This window comes from Lytechinus pictus, chromosome 10, assembly GCF_037042905.1.
Source record: "Lytechinus pictus isolate F3 Inbred chromosome 10, Lp3.0, whole genome shotgun sequence".
Lineage (NCBI taxonomy): Eukaryota > Metazoa > Echinodermata > Echinoidea > Temnopleuroida > Toxopneustidae > Lytechinus > Lytechinus pictus.
The window spans coordinates 26,542,025-26,561,701 of record NC_087254.1 but is presented as its reverse complement, the minus strand read 5'-3'; the positions used below and the strand labels follow the sequence as shown (position 1 = coordinate 26,561,701).

Here is a 19,677-nt window from a genome sequence, read left to right as displayed (position 1 = left end):
AATTGCAGATTCTAGTCAGACTCGCTTCTCCTCATGAAACATAATCTCACGGGATGACTGCCGCATATTCTCACATCTCAAAGGATTTCCAGGAAAGGTTAAAAAAGATCCTCAAACGTTCCAGACAGAATTAACATCTTAGGTGGTGATATTTACTATCAATGCAATACCAATTGTGAAATATATTAGCAAAAAAGGAAAAAAGATATGGTATTTAGAATTAGCTAAATATGCTGCTTAAAGCTTGGCAATAAAACACCAATAGGCATAAGGCAAAGCATTGCCTGTGTGCATAGCAGTAAATATGAATACATGAATAAAACCAGTACTTTTAAAGGTCAAGTCCACCCCAGAGAAAATTTGATTTGAATAAATAGAGAAAATTCTAACTAGCATAACGCTGAAAATTTCATCAAAATCGGATGTAGAATAAGAAAGTTACGACATTTTAAAGTTTTGCTTATTTTTCACAAAATAGTGATATGCAAATGAGACTTTGGATGATATCCCTCACTCACTATTTTTGTTTTTTATTGTTTGAATTATACATTATTTCACTTTTTACAGATTTGACAATAAGGGCCAATTTGACAGAACCCTATAGTATTTAACAATGCTACTTCCGCATGTTCAGGGAGGAAGTATTTGTTGCTTCACTTGACAAGGAGGCTAAAATTAGAATATTTTCATATTTCATATAATAAGATACAAAAGGAATAGTGAGTGTATGACTTCATCAGTCTCCTCATTCGCATACCGACCAGGATGTGCCTATAACTATTTTGTGAAATTAAGCAAAATGTTAAAATGTCATATCTTTCTTATTTTACATCCGATTTTCATGAAATTTTCAGTGTTATGCTTATTGGATTTTTCTCTTTTCATTCAAATCAACTTTTTGTTGGGGTGGACTTGTCCTTTAATGAAGATACAATTAGATACTGTATGTTCAAGATATAATCCTGTTCATATAAGGGTTTGGTGTTTGAGGGCAATTTTTTTTCAAACATGTAATCTAGATTGTTTTAATTTTTGTCATTTGGAATGACCCATTTGTGATAGCAGGTTATAATGTACATAATTTTGAATTATATCACACATGTTTTTGAAGTGCAGATGTTTTCATTTTAGTGGCACAGACCTTATAAAAATGCCTAAAACCCAGGAATAAAAATGACTAATGGGTAACACAGTCAAATTTGAAAAAAAATCATACCACAACTTGGGTGTAAACACTCGTTTCTTATGGCAAGGTTTTAACCCCAGTTCTTCATCAGCCATAGAGGTAAACCAAATTACCAAAGGTATTAAAATGTTGAACAGAATAACAATGGAGTTTTATCACCTTTTTATTTGAAAAACATATATAGAACCAAAACAGACTTAATCACCAATACCTCAAGAGTTTACCTATACAATTATTGTCAAATGAAATTTGGGCAAATCTTTCATTAACCTGTCATCTTGTCTGGCAGAACAAATGTCATGCACCCTTAAAAGTTGACAGCCATGTCTGAACAATATTATGCATGCTTCTTATGTATCAAAAGTGATGATATTAATTGTTCAACCTCATTCCCAAATGCCTTGTTGGTACTTTAAAGGCATCTCAAAACCTAACCATCTTTGATCTTCTTGAAACAAATATGGGAGCATTTCATGAAACAAAATCATCAGTGCCTTTCACTGACAATTGTTATAAGCTACTGAAATCCTTGCCTCTGATTGGCTCAGAACATATTCTTCATTGACAATCACTGATTATTTGCTTAGGAGAAACACTCCCGGGCTTTCAAATCAGAATGGACCTACCTTTATATTAGAAGTGAGTTCATCGATGGATTCTGTCTCCGCGATTGCTGGCACATTGTAGTATTCACCCTCTTCCTGGCCCAGGAGCTTGTACCAGGCATCTACACCTGCCTTCATCAGCTCTGAGATGCCAAAGGACAGGGCACCCATGAAGTCATTGCGGGTGGCACGGTCCCAGTCCCACACCTCAACCAGAAGCCTCCGGTTCCTGTCCGTGTCTTCTAAGTTGCTACATGTACAGAGAGAAAAGTGATTGCATTTGATCCAATATTGTTATTAGTGGACAACAGTGAGGTTGTTACATCAAGTACAATATTAGCGCATGATCACGAAACTTGCAGACAAAACCAGATAGGTTGGACTGTCACTGTTGGCACAAACATACAAGATGTTGCAAAGGGTACTTGCAAATGCCCACCTGACTGATTCATTTGTATCAAGCTAGGTAGTACTGTTGGCTGATCCTGAATTAGGGTGAAATCCCAGCTGTTTCAGACCCTAGACAGTTCCCAGATTAATACATTGTGACCATATTCTATTAGGAAAAGTGATCAGAATTTTTGGCATTATACTCATTTTTATGCTGAATTTCTATCAGATTTATGAAATAGGGTATGTTGTGCTTATGGGATATCTTCCTCAATGCCTGGAAAGTTATGACAATAACATAGACCCCAAAGTGCACATAATTTGTTGCCGATGATGGATCATATCTACGTGTATAGCACACACAGCTGTGCTGTAATGGCAACAACTTAATTGTTGGTTGCTAGTTTCATTACCCGAGGTCACAGTGATCATGAGTCAGATATCGCAATAAAACCAAATCGAAAATGGAGATAAGAAACTGAAATTTAAAAAAAAAATACAAAATGGTACAGAAGAATCAAACTGAATTTGTTTAAAAAGATTTGAATGCATTCTGGATGGAATAATTTGTCATAGGATATGTAAGTAAATGTAGAGGTTAATCCAAGTCAGAATCTTGTGGGCACAGGGCAACCTACTGTTACTTCAGATAGCCTTGCCAGCTAATATTAGTTGGGGAAAAAAAATCAAATTACACATGTACTTGATAATTGGTCCTAAAATCATCTACAATGTAAAATACATTAAATTGGCAATGCAAAATGATAAAGCTTGAATGAACATACACATTTTTATGGATAATTATACTACAATGTAAATTTGGAATTTAAACGATGATAGATTGAGGATGAAAAAGTCCCAAGGAATTGTTTTAACATCAACAGCATACATGTGTTGTGACTACAGAGCTGTGTATCTGTATGCATTTAATGCCTTTATATACCCCTGGGCATTCCTAACTCATTTGCATAATGACCCTTGAATTTCTTGGGCCAGAGAAAAAGAAGGATGGCATGGAATTTATAATGAGACAGATTAGAAATTAACAGAAGAGATGGGAAAGAGTGGACATGCCCTTTAGTATTACTTTAATATCCGCACATCACTCTGAGCCAAAAACCTGATCATAAGCCTAACCCTCCAATGTAAATTACAGTGTTTAAAATTACACCAGTCAGTGTTCTCAGAGGAACACATCCTCTGGTGTGATACACCAATGAGTTTGAACACAACACCACATAGAGAAATAGAATGTGGCATAGCACAAATAGGTGTTGAACTAACACCATAACCTTAACACTGGTGTAAAATGCTTGGTGTAGTCCTCCAAAACACTGGTGCTGTGGTTTACACACAACTTTTTTTTTCTTTTTTTTTTTTCATTGTTGTAATATAACACGATGGCCCATATTCTTAACTTGGGTTTAATTCAAACTTTGGTTTTAAGTTGTGGTTAAAGTATGAATAGCCATGTGGGACATAAGTCTCCAACAACACAGGTTCAATTCATCAGCTCATTTGTATTGAAATCATCAATAACTGCCTGGGAATAATAAATAAATCAGTGTTCTCTGCTACAATAGCATGCAGAAAGACTAGAGTGGTGTATAAAAACAACATAAAAAGTATTTTTTTTAATGACATATTTCGACTCCCTTAACTCTAGCACAGAGTTAAGCCATGGCCTAAGTTCAACCGGACTTAAGAATACGGGCAAATGTCTTCTGGGAAATCAAAACAAGAACTTTTGTCACTGAAGCAAACATTTTCTGCAGTCAAGTTTCAGTTTAGACCATGATCTAACAGTGCTAAAAGGCAAAAAAAATCAAATATATTATTAACATTTTATGGTTTTTATGAGCTCTTTCATACTTTCATAATGACAAAGAAAACTAATTCAGTTTTTATTTCCAGATGTTTATGAATGATATGACTAACAGATAATTCAAACCAGAACTGTTAACGATTTATGTCACAATTGGCTATCCATAGTTATACCACGGCTTTAGACAAGAGTTTTAATTAAGCCTGAGTTCAGAATACAGGACAATCTGACCAATAGGGCATTTAACCACCAACTTACAAATCAAATGATTCTCCCCAGGTTGGATTTAGGCTTCCTTTAATAGTCCTAGTCTTCTTCTTAGTCTCTCGTTTCTGATCTGGAATGAGTTTGAGTTTTACAAAAGGATCTGACAATCCATTAGGGTCCATCGGAATTAGGTTCTTGGCTTCAGCAACTGTAGATAAAGGACATAATTATACATAATGTGTCAAAATTAATGTGTCAATATACAGTGCGTATCAAAAAAAAGTTTACACTTAGAAAAAATCCTGTAAAATTATACATTTGTAATATCCTGAGGATTTTTCCACATTTTAACATTGGTACAGATCCATTTAAGCAAATGACGATATAACTGTCGAAAAATATTTCCACTTGAGTGAGCACCACTTACTTTTGAAAAGCTAGTGAAAATGATTTGCGCAGAACTTTGAAATAGTTATGTGAATAAAAGTAGACCTTAATCATGAAGAACACGTTAAATTTAGCTAGTAAAATTAATTTGAAGATATCTTTGACCTTTTTTTAACTTGTTTCCTTGCCCAAAACACATCGAAGAGTGCATTGTGCCCCACCTCACTTCCCCACACACCGAGGCCATCGTGACAATATTTGCTTTACACTGAGCTGTGATTTACATGAAATGGCTTAGGCTTGATTTTCATTTTGTTAATCATTGTCAAGCTTGGGATAAGTGTGGAGAAACAAGTATTTAATGAAAAATGAAATGTAAACCCACTTTAAATGATAAGAACGTAGTGAAAAAATGCTGGAGATGTCTGATATAAACTTTTGTTCAGATTCAGTTATGTCCTCAGATCCAGCTGGCACAAAAAGGGTAAAGGTTGTGCTTACTGAGTGTTGTAATTTCAATTTGGGTGGCGAAATTGTTACAAAATGCTTGAATGTATCCGTTTTATTTTAATTGACTAAAAGTTCAAGGGAAATGTATGAGAAATGTTTCGCAAGGTAAGTTTGATTTCACCCTTTCCCCTTAACACAGCGTGGAAATGAGCATTTCTGCGCAAACAGATTTCTGCGAGCTTTACAAAAATGGACAGTGCTCACTCAAGTGTAACATTCTGTCAAAACTTATTTTCATTGGATAGATGAGACCCAAACCCAAGATTCTATGTGAAAAAATTACCCCCGTGTTGTATATTTTTTAATTCCCAGGGCTTTTTCAAAGTGTAAACTTTTTTTTTATATGCACTGTAGATCAACTGATGGTGTTAATTGATCAATAATGTGTCAAACTTAATTGAGTAAATTCAGACGAATTTCAGAGAGATGGGTAAAACAAAGGGGTTTTGAATTTTGAGTAACAGCTCAAGCATAAGATGATACTGTTTAAATTCATTTAAAACTTAGCAGTCTGAAAAGATGATTTCCTTGTGTTTTACATCAAAGTACACAATTCAATACAATTAAAAATGTTGTGGATTGATATCTTTAGTAGCAATTCTTTCTGCCACAGACCCCAGATTTAATAGATGTGATTGTGGAGTGACCATGTGAACATTCAATTTGAAATTCAATCTCAGTGAAAATTTAAACCCCAAAAGTTACAATAATTTAAGTTAAATCCTCCGAGGCTTAAACATAATTCATAATGATTGAACTTATATCCAGGGATTGACCGGAAACTGACCATAGTCAATCTAGATTTATCCAAACTCCCGGTATCTCAAATGCATTTCAACAGTTGGTATGCATACATGTAGAGAAGGTTTTTTTTTCATATTGATTTTGATTCTCGATGACTAATTTGCAACACAAAATCTTGCCTGGAGATTAACTGTTGGGTTTTAAACTGTTTGGTCACTTCCATGAAGACTCTTGAAGCAGTAGTCTTATCCTGACGAAGGAAGGAAGTACTTCAAGTGGTTTTCTTCCCATCCCAGGCAATTAAAACCAAACACTTTCAAATCCTTAATGTCTATCTTATCCTGGATCTTCAACGATGTCACTTACACATCAAGGCACTTTCATATGACATTGACTTTTTGAAAGGTTTTGCTTTCTGTTGAACCTCCCCAAAAGAACATGAGTTTCAGAATTGATAACTTTACTATCACTACGAGAGTAGGTATTGCAAGTAGCATCTACAACAAATAAAATAGAAACAACGAAATAAGTTTTATTTCACAATGTTCATTCAAATGACAGCTCCTAGCTTCTTTTTTTTTGCTTCAAATTTTTTTCTTAATCTCACATAGCAAGTGAAATGAGGCGGCTTGGCATCCGATTTGCTGTGATAAAAAAAAAGAACTATAAAATTTACCGAAAGACCTCCTATTGCAAACGTGTCATCTAATACTGTATGTACATGCATAAAGCCCATTGAATTTGCTTCCAAAAAAATATGATATAAAGAAAGAGAGATAGGATACAGAGGTGGATGTGGGGAGGGGGGGGGGGTCGTGTGAGACAGGAGGTGAAAGGATCAGTAATGTCACACATTAGCATGATTAATAATAATTCCCTTCCATATCTCCCTCAATGACTATTTGCAACGCATTACAGCAACACAAAATCCATCAATTTGAAAGCTCCTAGTATGATCTTCCTTAGGGAAGGAGTCTGAATTCTGAAAACCTAGAAAAATGAATTAATAGAAACAAGCAATTATTTCATACCCATATAAGGGAGTATTATTACAGTTCCATTTTTCACAGGAGAGATCTAAGGATATATGCCGCTCTCTCTCTGATTACATCAAACGCAATCCATTTTAACAAGAAAGAAAATGTGGAAGGGGAATTTTCTGGAAGGAAATTTGTGAATCTCGGCATCCTCATCGCTCGGTCATCAACCTAAGAACGGCATCCACATCGGTTCATACCATGTTTCAACATCATCATGAAGAAGCAGCTAGAATTCCCAGGTACTCAGACTGTATCCAAGGTTGGATACATCGATTGTTGATATGCAGAATTTCATAATGTAAGAATTACATGTAATAGATTTGTTAAATACAACTGTGCTGTAGTGAGACAAACGAAAGTGCATTGCTAGTTTTGGTCATAAAGAATATAATAGAATTATCATTCCATAATGGGAGGGAGGGAGAGAGAGAGAGAGTGGGGGAGGGTGGAAGATAGAAAGAGAGAGTGAAGAAGGGAGAAATGGAAAAAGGCCTGAAAGAGAGAGTAGAGAGACAAAGTTAACAAATACTGGAGTGTGTGTGTGGGGGGGGGGGGGGTAAAGATAAGAACTAAAAAAAAACTTGTATAATTACATGTCATATCTCAAACTTTTCAACACAAGACATGTCTAGCTCCATTACAATAACACAACTTAATCTCCATTTTCCACTTTACACTGATGTATACCTCAGTGAAAGATATACCAGGAAGGAATGTAGAATCCCACGTTGCGGTTTGAGGATGATAGAGACGTAAAATATTGAGTACCTGTGGTTCTAGAACGCTTCTGTCTAGCACTTGAAATGCCCCTATTACTGACCGATCAATAAACATTTCCATCTTTCACTTTCCATTACCATATTCCTCTGTGAATTTAAAGATAAACTATGCTTCTGGTAACAGCAGAAAATAAAACTGAAAAAAACTTTAAACAGAATTATAAACAAAAATATAAATAAATGATATCTGCCTAATGATTTCTCTTCAGGAAAATGTATAATTACAGAGTACTGAGCAAATGAAGATCAGAAAAATTAGTGGCCCCACATATCGTTTCCTATGGTAGCTACACTCAGGAAAAGCACATGGTAATGGAATGAATATAATGTCATGCAAGCCTATTATTTTAATAATACTTTGTTGTTCTAAAGCATTCAGACATATGACAAATACTTCTGGATTGCTTCCAACAATTTCCTATTGAATTTAGATTTCTATACCTAATCTCAAACTTAGCTTTGACACTCTTTTGTTTATTGATGTCGGTCTGAATAAAGTCTCCTACCCACGACATTGTTGTTATGTGGTTAGATGTTTCTGCAGATCTGAGTGTACATGTAATCCATCCCTTTTTGCTACACCATATATGGTTAACTCTGGGCATAATGATTTTGCTGATGGACTGGAAAGCATGGGCTTTGTATTTTCAACTTTTGATTCAAGCTTTTGCTCAGCTAACAACAACAGATCCATTTTTCAGAAAAAAAAAATCCCATTCTTGACCACAATACACTCAAAAAGGCTCTTCTAAAATTAAAAAAGGTGGTATTACTCTAAAATAGAATGAAGTTGGCAAGATAGATATTTTGGGGCGCCTAACAAAATGTACGAATTAGTCTAAGCAACAAAGGATTTGGTGTATCATATTCATTCCTGATGATTGTAATTTCTTACTAATTACAGTTGTACAGTCATGTAATTAATATTTTGACTCTATGACAATTGTTGGTCACTGTTCCAATGTGAAGTTGATGAATAAGGCTTTTATATTTATTGCTTGTCTTGGGTTAAGTCGGCATATGCAGGTTTGTTGTACTCCACCAACTTTGTTGAAAAACGTGATGTCACCAAGCAAGCAGGTAGGCTTTTGGGTGATTTTGGTTTTGAAGGAGTCCAGTGAGTTTATTGCTGATCAAATCTTTGCATTACAATTCATTTGAAACAATTTAGCCTTAAAATGGTTATTTCATTTTTGCTAGTTTTGAGATTTACAAGTGATAAAAGCTGTAACAAAACACTACTAAATGTGCTTCTGAGGTTTTGAATGTGTCATTCAACAGCATGTGATGGCCCAAAACAGAGGAGCATTTCATGAAACAACTGTTCAGTCATTTTCATTTGCTATTTGTTACAAGCTACTGAAATCATTGCATCTGATTGGCTCAGAGCAAGTTTGTCAGTAAGAATCACTGACAAACACTACCCAAAACAACATGATGATCTATATGTGCATGATTACCACGGATGTGTTTGAACAGCTAACAACAAAAAGCCCAAGATTGAAATCCATAGAAAAACCGGTGTCTTAACATCCATCGAACTGTCTCCCCAACTAGCCCCCCCCCCCCATCACAAGGATGTAGACAGATCAATGTGATTCAACTCAAATGAAACTAGCTGCTCACAGACAACAGTCTCACCCCGTCAACCCTAGAGACAATAAATAAATAAAAATGTCAAAATAGTCTTGAAAACAAAGTGATATGGAAATAATATTGTCAGAGAGCTGTCAAAGCATGTTCTATGTGTGAAGTGGAGTAAACAAAATTCTCATTCAGATTTAAAGCAAGAGATAAGTGATGAAAAGACCTACTTATTTTGATAAGTTGGATCCTTATAAGACATTAAAAACACAATCCTTGGTAGGCAATCCTACTCTAGAACAAATTACACTTTGCATATTAATGTTCAGGATAATTAGAAAACTCCAAATATAAAAATAAAGATAAGGTTCAAGGTCATAGTCAAGACCAACTTAGCTTCAAATTGCAGCCTACTGCACGACTGCCTCAACGTCCGTATAATGAAGGACTTTATTTGCTTTGATCTGGAGGATAACAATATGCATAGCTAAGAATTTTGATATAGGCACCTTTCAATTTTAATATCAAAACTTTGTTTTAAATTCCAGAAAGACACAAAACATACTTTATTCAACGTGTCCCAAACATCAAAATGATGTACATGATATTGGACAGGGGGATATCATATCACATGTGTCCTATCATAAGGATAGTGTTTTAATAAGCATCTTGTCACTGATTTCCAATGACAAGTTTGCTCTGACCCGATCAGATGCAGGGATTTTAGTAGCTTATAACAATTACCATGAATCAAGGTGTACAATGGCCTTACAAGAGCATATTGATGATGACATATGAAGAACCCTCATCACTGATTTTACAAGTCGGCATAACTTCAAAGGCAAGGTATCCATCCAGTCATTGTGAGGCAAGAGTTGAGGAACCTTGAGGTGTGATACAGCATGCATCTGTTCAATACTACATTAACTAGTTGATTGCTGAATTCTGTAGTTCCCATAAAGTTTATACAGGAATCATGTGTTTCCAGCAGACAAAAGATTCAATTGCATCAGGTGCATGTAAAATGCTGTAGAATATATCCTTAAACTGTTGGGTCCCATGCCCATATCCAATCTATCATTCATTACAGAGGTGAATCGTCCTTCTTTTCTTTTGTTATCATGTCTCTCTTTCCCTCTTATTTCATTCTGTATCTCAACTGTATTCCATATCACTGCATGCACTCTTTATTTCTCTCTTAACATTTTTTGTTGTTCTTTATTTCATCTTTTCTCTCAATATCTCTCTCTCTCTCTTCCTCACACATAAACACTTCCCTCACGGCATTACCCACTTTTATCTCTCTCCTTATCTTTATTCACTCTCTTTCACTCTCCCTCTATCACTCTTTCATTTCTTGAATGACCTGTCAAGTACAGTATAATGCATTCCTCTTTCATCTTTAAACATTTAGTGAAACATTATACATTAAAAGAAAACATTCATTACTTTTAATAGAAAATTGTAATACCTCACGAAGACACATCCTGACTATTCATCTTGAAAAGATATGAAGTTAGTGACCAGTTACCTATTTATGTTACCAAATACGTAATTATCCATATAAATTTCAAGTGAAATTATAACTGAAATTCCTATCACATTATGATGCCTTAAAAAATACCTGTTGTCATGTTCATTCATGACCAGACAACAATTCCCCCAACTTCTGCTATTACATGTGCATTATATGCATATAATTGTTTCATCATGATTGTACTATTGTGTCATTGAAAAATTACTTTTACGTCACCAGTCATGTTGAATGATGCCTGGGAAAATCAAGAGATATTATATTGTGTTAACTTTCTTTCAATTATTATTGCTAGATTCATTTAAGGTTTGATTGGTCTGCGATTTTTTGTCACCTCGCAACATAAGAAAGTAGCTTGTTTCTGCAACATTTTAGGGTGCCTCATATCTCATTAGGATTGTACACAAAAATGATGTTGAGCTTTGTTGTTTGACTTGTTGTGCCAGGTCTAAACAAGACAAGATAAGTGAAAGTTGTTGCAGTAAACACTGATTTCATGAGTCTGTAAGCCAAGGTCAATTATGACTGTAATATTATTGATCTAGATCTGGTACAATAACTAAGACCAAACTTTGTGAAATCATGAAATGTAAGCTGAAAATTACCAAACCAACACAGATAATCACAAGTGGGACATTGTAAAATAAGACCGAGCATTTGACCAAAATTTCATGCTTATTTGGGGTAATTTCTCAGCAATTACGCAACATATTCCAAAATACTTTGGCACATACTTTTCATTCATTCATTCATGATACATACAGTCACTCTGAAGGTCATTTTATAGAATTCTGTACAAACTCATTTTTTAATTGTTACCACAACTGGCATTTATCTTCTAGTGTGAATATAACTCATATTAACATTTAGATGATTACAGATTTATGGGTACAAATTCAAGGGTACGAGTCAAATTCTACAACCTTCAAAAGGATATGTAAATCAAGTCAGCGAGGATAATAATCGATGATATATGGTACAACTTCTCGCCTCACGAAAATGTCAAGCTTGTTCAAGAAGAGCCGATGTAGGTACATCTATTGCAGCACTTGACTGGAGATAACAAGAAGCATGTAGAACTGACCTTTTACTTCAAAGATTTACTGGGTTGTCTTTGGTGATTTTGATGATTTATTAGAAGAAGCAATATAAGGTAGTAATTTTCCAAGGCATTGTAATTTGTCCAAAGGATCGTAAGAAGATATTTCACCTTACATTCCAATTAACCATGAGGATAAAGCTGTGCTAATTATGGAAACCTGTATTAAGCTTTTTACTAAAGGTTGATTGGGGATGATTAATAAAGGAATATGGCAAGCCTGTAAATATAGGAACATACATAGAAAAACAAAGGTTGGGAAGGGAATAGCACAGACTTGATTATTTTCATCTGTTCACTACTGAATTCTCCAGTATAACTTGCTATACATTTCTTTTTTTCAAAGACACACCTAGCTATTCTACTCTACTTTGACAAAAAGCATTGATTGACAAAATGTCATTTTGTGTGAAAGAACAAAAAGTGTCTTATTTTACATAGATAGCAAAGGCACTATGGTGATTAACCAACTACATCTTGTAACTGGATTGACATTATCAAAACAGAATTTGGCTATGGAAAAAAAAAATTTGTTAAATGTTAACATATTCAATTTTGGTTCAAATATCACCCACTTTTTTTTATCAAAATAAGGCACTACTCTGTGCAGCTCTCTTCATGTTTATCTCCAACACAAAAGAAATATCATCTTGCCCCCTCATATTCACAATTTTTTAACAAAATACATTTTTTATTTCAGCTCTTCATCCTTTCTGATAGCATATCTTCCAGTATTTAAAACAACCACCTGATATATATGTAATAGAAAAGGTACGCTTGCTAAATCTCAATACACAACTACTGTGGGAGACAAATTCATGCAGATATTCAATACCAAACATTATGAAACAATCATGAAACACAAATCCCGGCTAATTGAAAATTTCTCTACGACATTTCAAGTTTTGCTGCATGGGAGGCTTTCATATATGCGCAGACATTGAAAATTTATTCATGAGAAAGAGAATCTAGAATTGATGAGCCTGGGGGAATGAAAAGAAACTTCTTGTTCATTCTTGGCATTTAGCATGGCGTACCTCAGTCTATTGGGTGATACAGATGGAGTGACCATAAATGCAGATATATAGGTAAAGACTGAAGTTTTGTAAGGTTTAGTAATGTCTAACGACTGTTGTATCCCTTTTAAACTATGAATTTGAATAATGAAACTTTAAAAGCTTAACATTTTATAAATATATAGTATTCTTTATCAGAAGGCCTTCTGCAGAAACTCTATGGTGTCCTAAGACTTTTGTTGTACCATAACATGCTTGAGAAATTGATATCTAAACATTATCTAATAATATTACAGAATGTGTATCAGGATGATGACGATGATGATGCACAGCATTTGTATAGCGCCATATATCTGTCAAAGACATTCAAAGGCGCATTGGAGGAGCCAGCCAATCTGGGTTGCCTAGAAGGGCGCGCACACAGAACTGTGACCCGCAGGTCTTTCCTCCCGATATAACTGGTTGGGGGAATGCAGGTGGACCACTACACCAGGGTTTCCCCCTACTCTTATTCGAATAGTGCAGTGGGTTCATAACGTGCAAAGGTGGTGATTCTCCTCTACACGGGGCCTCCATTTAACGTCCTATCCGAGGGATGGAGTGTTTTCCATTGTAACATAGCCTGCATCTATGAAACAAGGGAGAGACGTTTACACACAACGCACTTGCCTCAGTCATCCGCCCGGGGTGGACTCGAACCCACGATCTTTGGTTCGACGGGCAGACGCTTTACCGACTGAGCCAACTTCGCTCTTCAGGACTAATCACTTATGCCTATATACACCCTAGGAGGACAGTGAACACCTCCCCCCCTGTTTTGAATGTTAGTACCTGACAACACACTTCCTTGACACATGAGGACCATGGGCCAGATTCTAAGCTTACAAGTATGTCTTAGCTGACAGGTTAATTCCTCTCCCAAGCCTCATACAAAATGAATGTCCTGAATGATCGGTTGCGAAGTAGAACAAACAGGTCCAAAGAGGACAGACAAACAGGACTGTCTATAACAGGCCACATTATCATATTAAATAGCCTGGAAGGATAGACAGGGTCGGGATGGAGTCTCATGATAGATGAGAGTAGCAGGTAGCTTTCGGGACTGCAAACATACAAGGTATGGATTTCAAATCCTCCAGCAACATTATGCCCCTTGCAAAGACAGGAGCTGGGGCCCGTCTTACGAAGAATTGAGAGTGATCCGATCAATCGCAAATATGGAAAGCCAAGCAAATTCAACATATAAAATGCATGTTGGTTCAAAACAAATTCTAGATATGAATGCATATCCATAAATTCACTGATTTCTTGACAGTTTGGTGTGTTCTCCTTTATTTACAAAGGATATTTTGCAAATTTTCTGAAGAATTTTTTTTGAAACTGATGGATTTCCATAGAGTTATGATTGATTGGATCAATCGTCACTCTTTGTAAGACAGGGCCCAGGTTTACTACCTAAGCAGAATAGAATTGTTTTAAAGGCACTGCGTCTGTGAACCATATTGTCGGTAGTCATCTAAACCATCCTATGATACGATGGTGCAAACCCATTTCAGAGAAACTCGACTTCAATTTTTACTGTAATTTTCACACTTCCCTGCCTTTACAACATATTCATTGCTAGAAAAATACATGGTTGGAAAGACCAAGACAATTGCTTGACATTGGTATCTTTATTTTTACACAAAACCAAGGATCAGAGAAAATATCGCAAAACAGCTACGTGCTTGAAATTTTGGTTTGAGCGGTTTAAATTTTCCCTGTACAAAAACGCCATACGCGATACAATCACCCTGACCGCGATTTCTATGTGCGCGCTCAGTCACAACTTTGTATCGCTTTTCCACGCGCAAAGTCAATGCAGTGCCGATATGACGGTTTGACTGACCATGCATTTGCAATATTAAGTGCACACAGCTGATTTGCTACAGTATGGGAGGCTCGGACAAAGAAAGTGGAGGGGCACCTTTTGTCTGCCAAACAATAGTTGCCCCTCTACTTTCATTGTATGAGCCTGACTTTCCACCACCTCTGCTATGGGATTAGCAGATTTTATTAACAATTTGCATGGTGAATATCCCCACAAAAGTTAGAAACTACAATAAATTGCTGCCTAGAAACTTGGTTATGAATAGAATAGGACTTGTACTTTAATTTTCTGCAAAAATCTTAAAATTGATTTATTATTCACCAAATCGATTGATACGACGGTTCGGATGAACACTGATGATATGGACAAAGCTACATGCATGCGACTTGGCAAATACAGAGAAGCTGCCAGCAAGGTGACTGTTAATTATAGCCCAGTTTCAATTTAGTCCTGTATGCTAGTTTCAAAATGATGAAGTACCTTTAAAGAGAAAAGAGTACCATCTTGGTAGCTATGACAGCCACAGATGTTCTCATCAAACATGCACCTTCATGGTATTGAAACATGAATTGCAAGCTTTTCACACATGTATAACAGCCACACATGACCCCATAAATATAATTTGCCTATTCTGTTCATTGCTCAGGGTCTTCCTAAGATACATTACAGGTCACATTCATTGAGCTTGGCGTCTTGGACGGAGTGTGAACAGCGAGCAGTCACAAAGATAAAATCTTTACAACAGTCTCCCTCACTGGAAAATGAATGGAAACGTATGGTATATTTTGCTCTCTGTATATTTTGCTATTGCCAATCTCTTTTGTAGTACATTTTTTAGTTTTTAAGGCAGAACTTTGGTTCCATCCATGGTTTATTTAAGACTGTAATATGAACAGTGACCTGCCTTCTGATGTTGTAGGTGCACTGACTCATAACGGTTGAATGGCATGTTTCGTCACGATCCGCTCAAGAATAGAGCATCCATGAAATTGGATGTTTTGGTGGGAAGCTTTGGCAGGCACGCTGCCGTCCTATGAAGCAACAAGTGGTAGAATGGGAGTGACATTTTCACAAAGGTCATTATTAGGGTGTTGCCATCCGACGACAAGCGAGAGAATAGCTATAGGTGCTGTTCATTTGTGATGCAAGCTATTTTAAATGCCTTGCCTCATCTTTATCTAGGATTATAACATGGCTACCAGATACCACCAATATAATGCTACCATTTTCATAAGAAAGCAAAGCCATCACTGATGTTAAATCTATATTTATACTTACTAAATACTTCCTTTTTAATTCAAACATCTCTTTTTTAGAATGTAGGGGGTCTGTTTCTTTCAAATTTATAGCGTCTTTTTTTGTATTCACGATAAATATCTGAGCCACGCATGGGAAGGTTCCATGACAGTTGCTCCAGTGACAATTGCTCCACTCTAAATTCCACACACTAATCGAATGATCAACTACAACCCTGGGTTCAACACTATACCCTAGCCTAAACCTAACATAAAACCCTATTGCAACCCAACCCAAACGCTATACATCTTAAGACGAAATTAAGCCCGGAGTAATTGTTGCAGGAGCAAATGTTGTGTCACCACATGGACGGCACCTGGGTCTCATTTCATAAAGACTTGTTATAATAACAAATTCCCAATTTCTATAACAAGTTTACTATCAACCAATCAAATCAAAGGATTTCAGTAGCTTTCAACTGTTATTGCTAATTTGTTATTATAACAAGTTCTATGAAACGGGCCCCAGATTATTTGATAGAGCTGGTAAGACAAACTTAAGGCGATATCCTTTTATTTTCTCAAATGAATTACCTGGGTAAAAATAAAAGACACAGACCTCTCCTTTCTTAATTTTCTTTCTTCCTTTATCTCTGCATTTTTTTTTTTTGCACTTTTCCCCTTTTTTCCACCACGAACAAAAATCAAAGGAGGCAGTCACCCCTAGCCCATCCCCCCACACCTGTCACGCTGGCCCTGGAGCCAAAATAATATAAGAATGACCTTCAGAAAATAGTTGGTCCCTGTGTTATAAAATGATAATCATAATTATGATACATGTATTAATCAGGACTTTGGTTATTGGTTATAACCCTCACACTAAACAACTTTTATGATATGTAGTCATTTTATAGCCCTTTATTACCCCTTTTTAAAAAGGCTTTAAAGCAGCATACATGTAGTTTGTCTTATCTATTTTGTACGGCCAGGAATGCTGTGACACAATATTAGCTTGAAGCATTTCTTGATACAGCAACATCATGTCTATTACCAACCACTCTCTTTCTCTATCATCATTCGTGTCTCCATTAAACCTCTATCTTTAAAATGAAAGGGCTTTATCCATCTTTGGCAAGCAGACTGTCAGCGGACTACCATCATTATACCATGAACTCCATCCTTATACATCACACTCTCGCCTCTTGGTGTTCTATAAATACACCCTCATCCTCCCACGTGCTCTCAAATGTACACTTATCTCATCTATTACTATCTCCATACGTGTTCAAGAACATTTTTTTTTTCTCTCTCTTTCTTTATCTTTTGCTTTCTCTGTCTCTTTTTCTCTCTTCTGCTTTTTTTTCTCCCCTCTCCCCGCCATTGTCAATCTCTGATTTCAAAATACAATATCATTTTTTTGTAATTTGTAACATACCCTGTAAACTACTCCATACCTGAAATGTTGTGTATTGAGTGTCCATATTTTTACTTATGAGATCTAATGTATCATTTAAAGTACTGTAGTATTTCGTTTCTGTCTCATCATTTTCATACAAATTGAAATATACATCAAATGGTCAATATGTCACTTATATTCTTTCATTTCATACCTTTATTTATATATGTATATTTTCAAACAAAATTGTATGAATTCATTTATATTATTCATTAATTTTTTCACTAAATCATTCATTTGTCAGAGGGTCATGGATTTTAATCCTAGCCATGGTGTGTTTTCCTCCAGCAAATTATTTACTCACATTGTGCTGCACTCAACCCAGGTGATGTGAATGGTACACTGCAGGATTTATTAGCTAATTGCTCTGAGCGCTAGACGGCAGCTCGAACTAAAAGCGGGTAATTAATTGGAATAGATGATATAGATAGATGGCCCTATACGAATGCCTATTATTCTTCGTATTACTTTTATGGATTTGAAGGAATCTAACACTGTCTGTTGCAAAATGCTTGAGGATGGCATAGAATAGGGTATCATCCAGGTGCGGATCCAGAGTTGAAATTTTACAAGGCGCTACAGGATCCAGGATTTTGTAAAAGACAAGCAAAAAAAAAAGAAGAAAAAAAGAAAGGCTGTAACCTAAATTGAAGGTCAATAATTTGTCTGCCCAAAAATTAAAAAGCAAAAAAAAAAGGTTTTCACCTATAAGCTATATATAAGCTCAATTCATTATTGATTGTAATTAATCCTACGGGGGGGGGGGGGGAGGGGGCTCGTGCACCTTTAGCCCACCCAGGACCCCCCCCCCCCACCACCTGTCATCCAATAGAAGTATCAAAACTGTGGAACAGTGCACTTTTATCGCAGTCATCCCCCTTTCTTATCTTTGCTTGTAATCACTAAACCTCTGTCATCATTATATTCACCAAGTACCCCACACTACATTATTTACATCTGATCAAGCTTTTAACTTCTAATATATGCATGTACTTCAAATGCACACTTCAAAAGCCGAGTACCTGTAGATCACAAGTATTCTTGAACATCTATTATCTCTTGATTTCATCTCAGCACATTATGCAGTAATCTATCATTTTCTTTGTTCTCACTCTCTTTTATCTCTCTCTATTATTCCCTCTGGATTCTTGCCGCCTCCAGCTGAGCTTTGCCAAGGAGGGAAGGGGGGGGTGTAGACTCAGTATAAGTTTCCCTCAAATTTACTGTATTTTGCTTCCTTTCATCTTCTCATCCTCGTGCTATCGCAATAACTATGTGCGATGACAGGAAGTTGCTGCAATGTATGACATAAACCCAGTGTATACACAATCAGGTTCTATGTTGACACGTGTCAATACAATAGATATATTTATATCCATAGACACGCAGCACAAGTGTGCACCTTACCCTCCATCAAATGTACTATGAAAATATGCTATCGCTAATTCATAAATTAGAAATTTCAGAGTCATTCCACAGACCACATTTTTACAACAAGGCGATCGTAAAAAAAAAGTCTAGTTCAGAGCCCCCCATTCATAAATTTTCCAATCATTTTCTAATTTGCTAAATCGAGCGCCTCCCTCAGTGTCTCCTGAATATGCCACCCTAGTTGGCCTACAGCAGTTGGGGTGGAGCCAGAACCATGGATCTATAGGTCCATGTCAGAACAGACCAGAATCTGACATTTGGACACTAAACTAATCATCCCCTATTATAATATTTTGTTTTCTCTTATCATAATTTGGATATTGTTCTAGTTCTAGGCCCCCATCCCATCTCTCCATCTCTCTCTCTCTCTTTTATCTTTTTCTTTCTTATTCACTTTGATCTCTTTATTCTTCCTCTCTCTCTTTTTTCTCCCCTTTTTTCTTATTTCCTCTTCCCTTCATCCCACACGTTGTTCCTTTGGTGACTGGCGGAGGACGGTATGACGTCAATTCACAAGACAGAGTGCAATTACGTCAAGCCTTAGTCGATGGCCTGTCTCAAATTATACAACAGCCTGCCTTCTATGTACTATACATCAATTCTCTAGTACATATCATGATCCTCTCCTGTCGTTCTTTCTCTTTCTCTCTCTCACTTTTATCTCTCATTTTCTCTGTTGCGCTCATTGGGTAAAACCTGTTGATTTTACTAACTAAATTCAAAATGGCTGTTCTATCTTTTCCTGTTTTCCCCATTTTTTTGCTACATGGAACTTATTG

General features: G+C 36.2%; 1 protein-coding gene across 1 annotated transcript in view; it reads right to left on the bottom strand.

The window, feature by feature from the left end:
* LOC129270409 (protein kinase C-like) overlaps positions 1–4,419 on the bottom strand; it is a 29,486-nt gene extending 25,067 nt beyond the window's left edge. Inside the window, exons 1-2 of the mRNA XM_064105687.1 lie at positions 4,265–4,419; positions 1,813–2,041 (exon numbers count right to left, since the gene is read on the bottom strand). Of these exons, the coding sequence (XP_063961757.1) occupies positions 1,813–2,041; positions 4,265–4,395 (360 nt within the window). The 5' untranslated portion in view covers positions 4,396–4,419. The remainder of the gene's footprint in view (positions 1–1,812; positions 2,042–4,264) is intronic.
* Between the last annotated feature and the right edge of the window lie 15,258 nt (positions 4,420–19,677).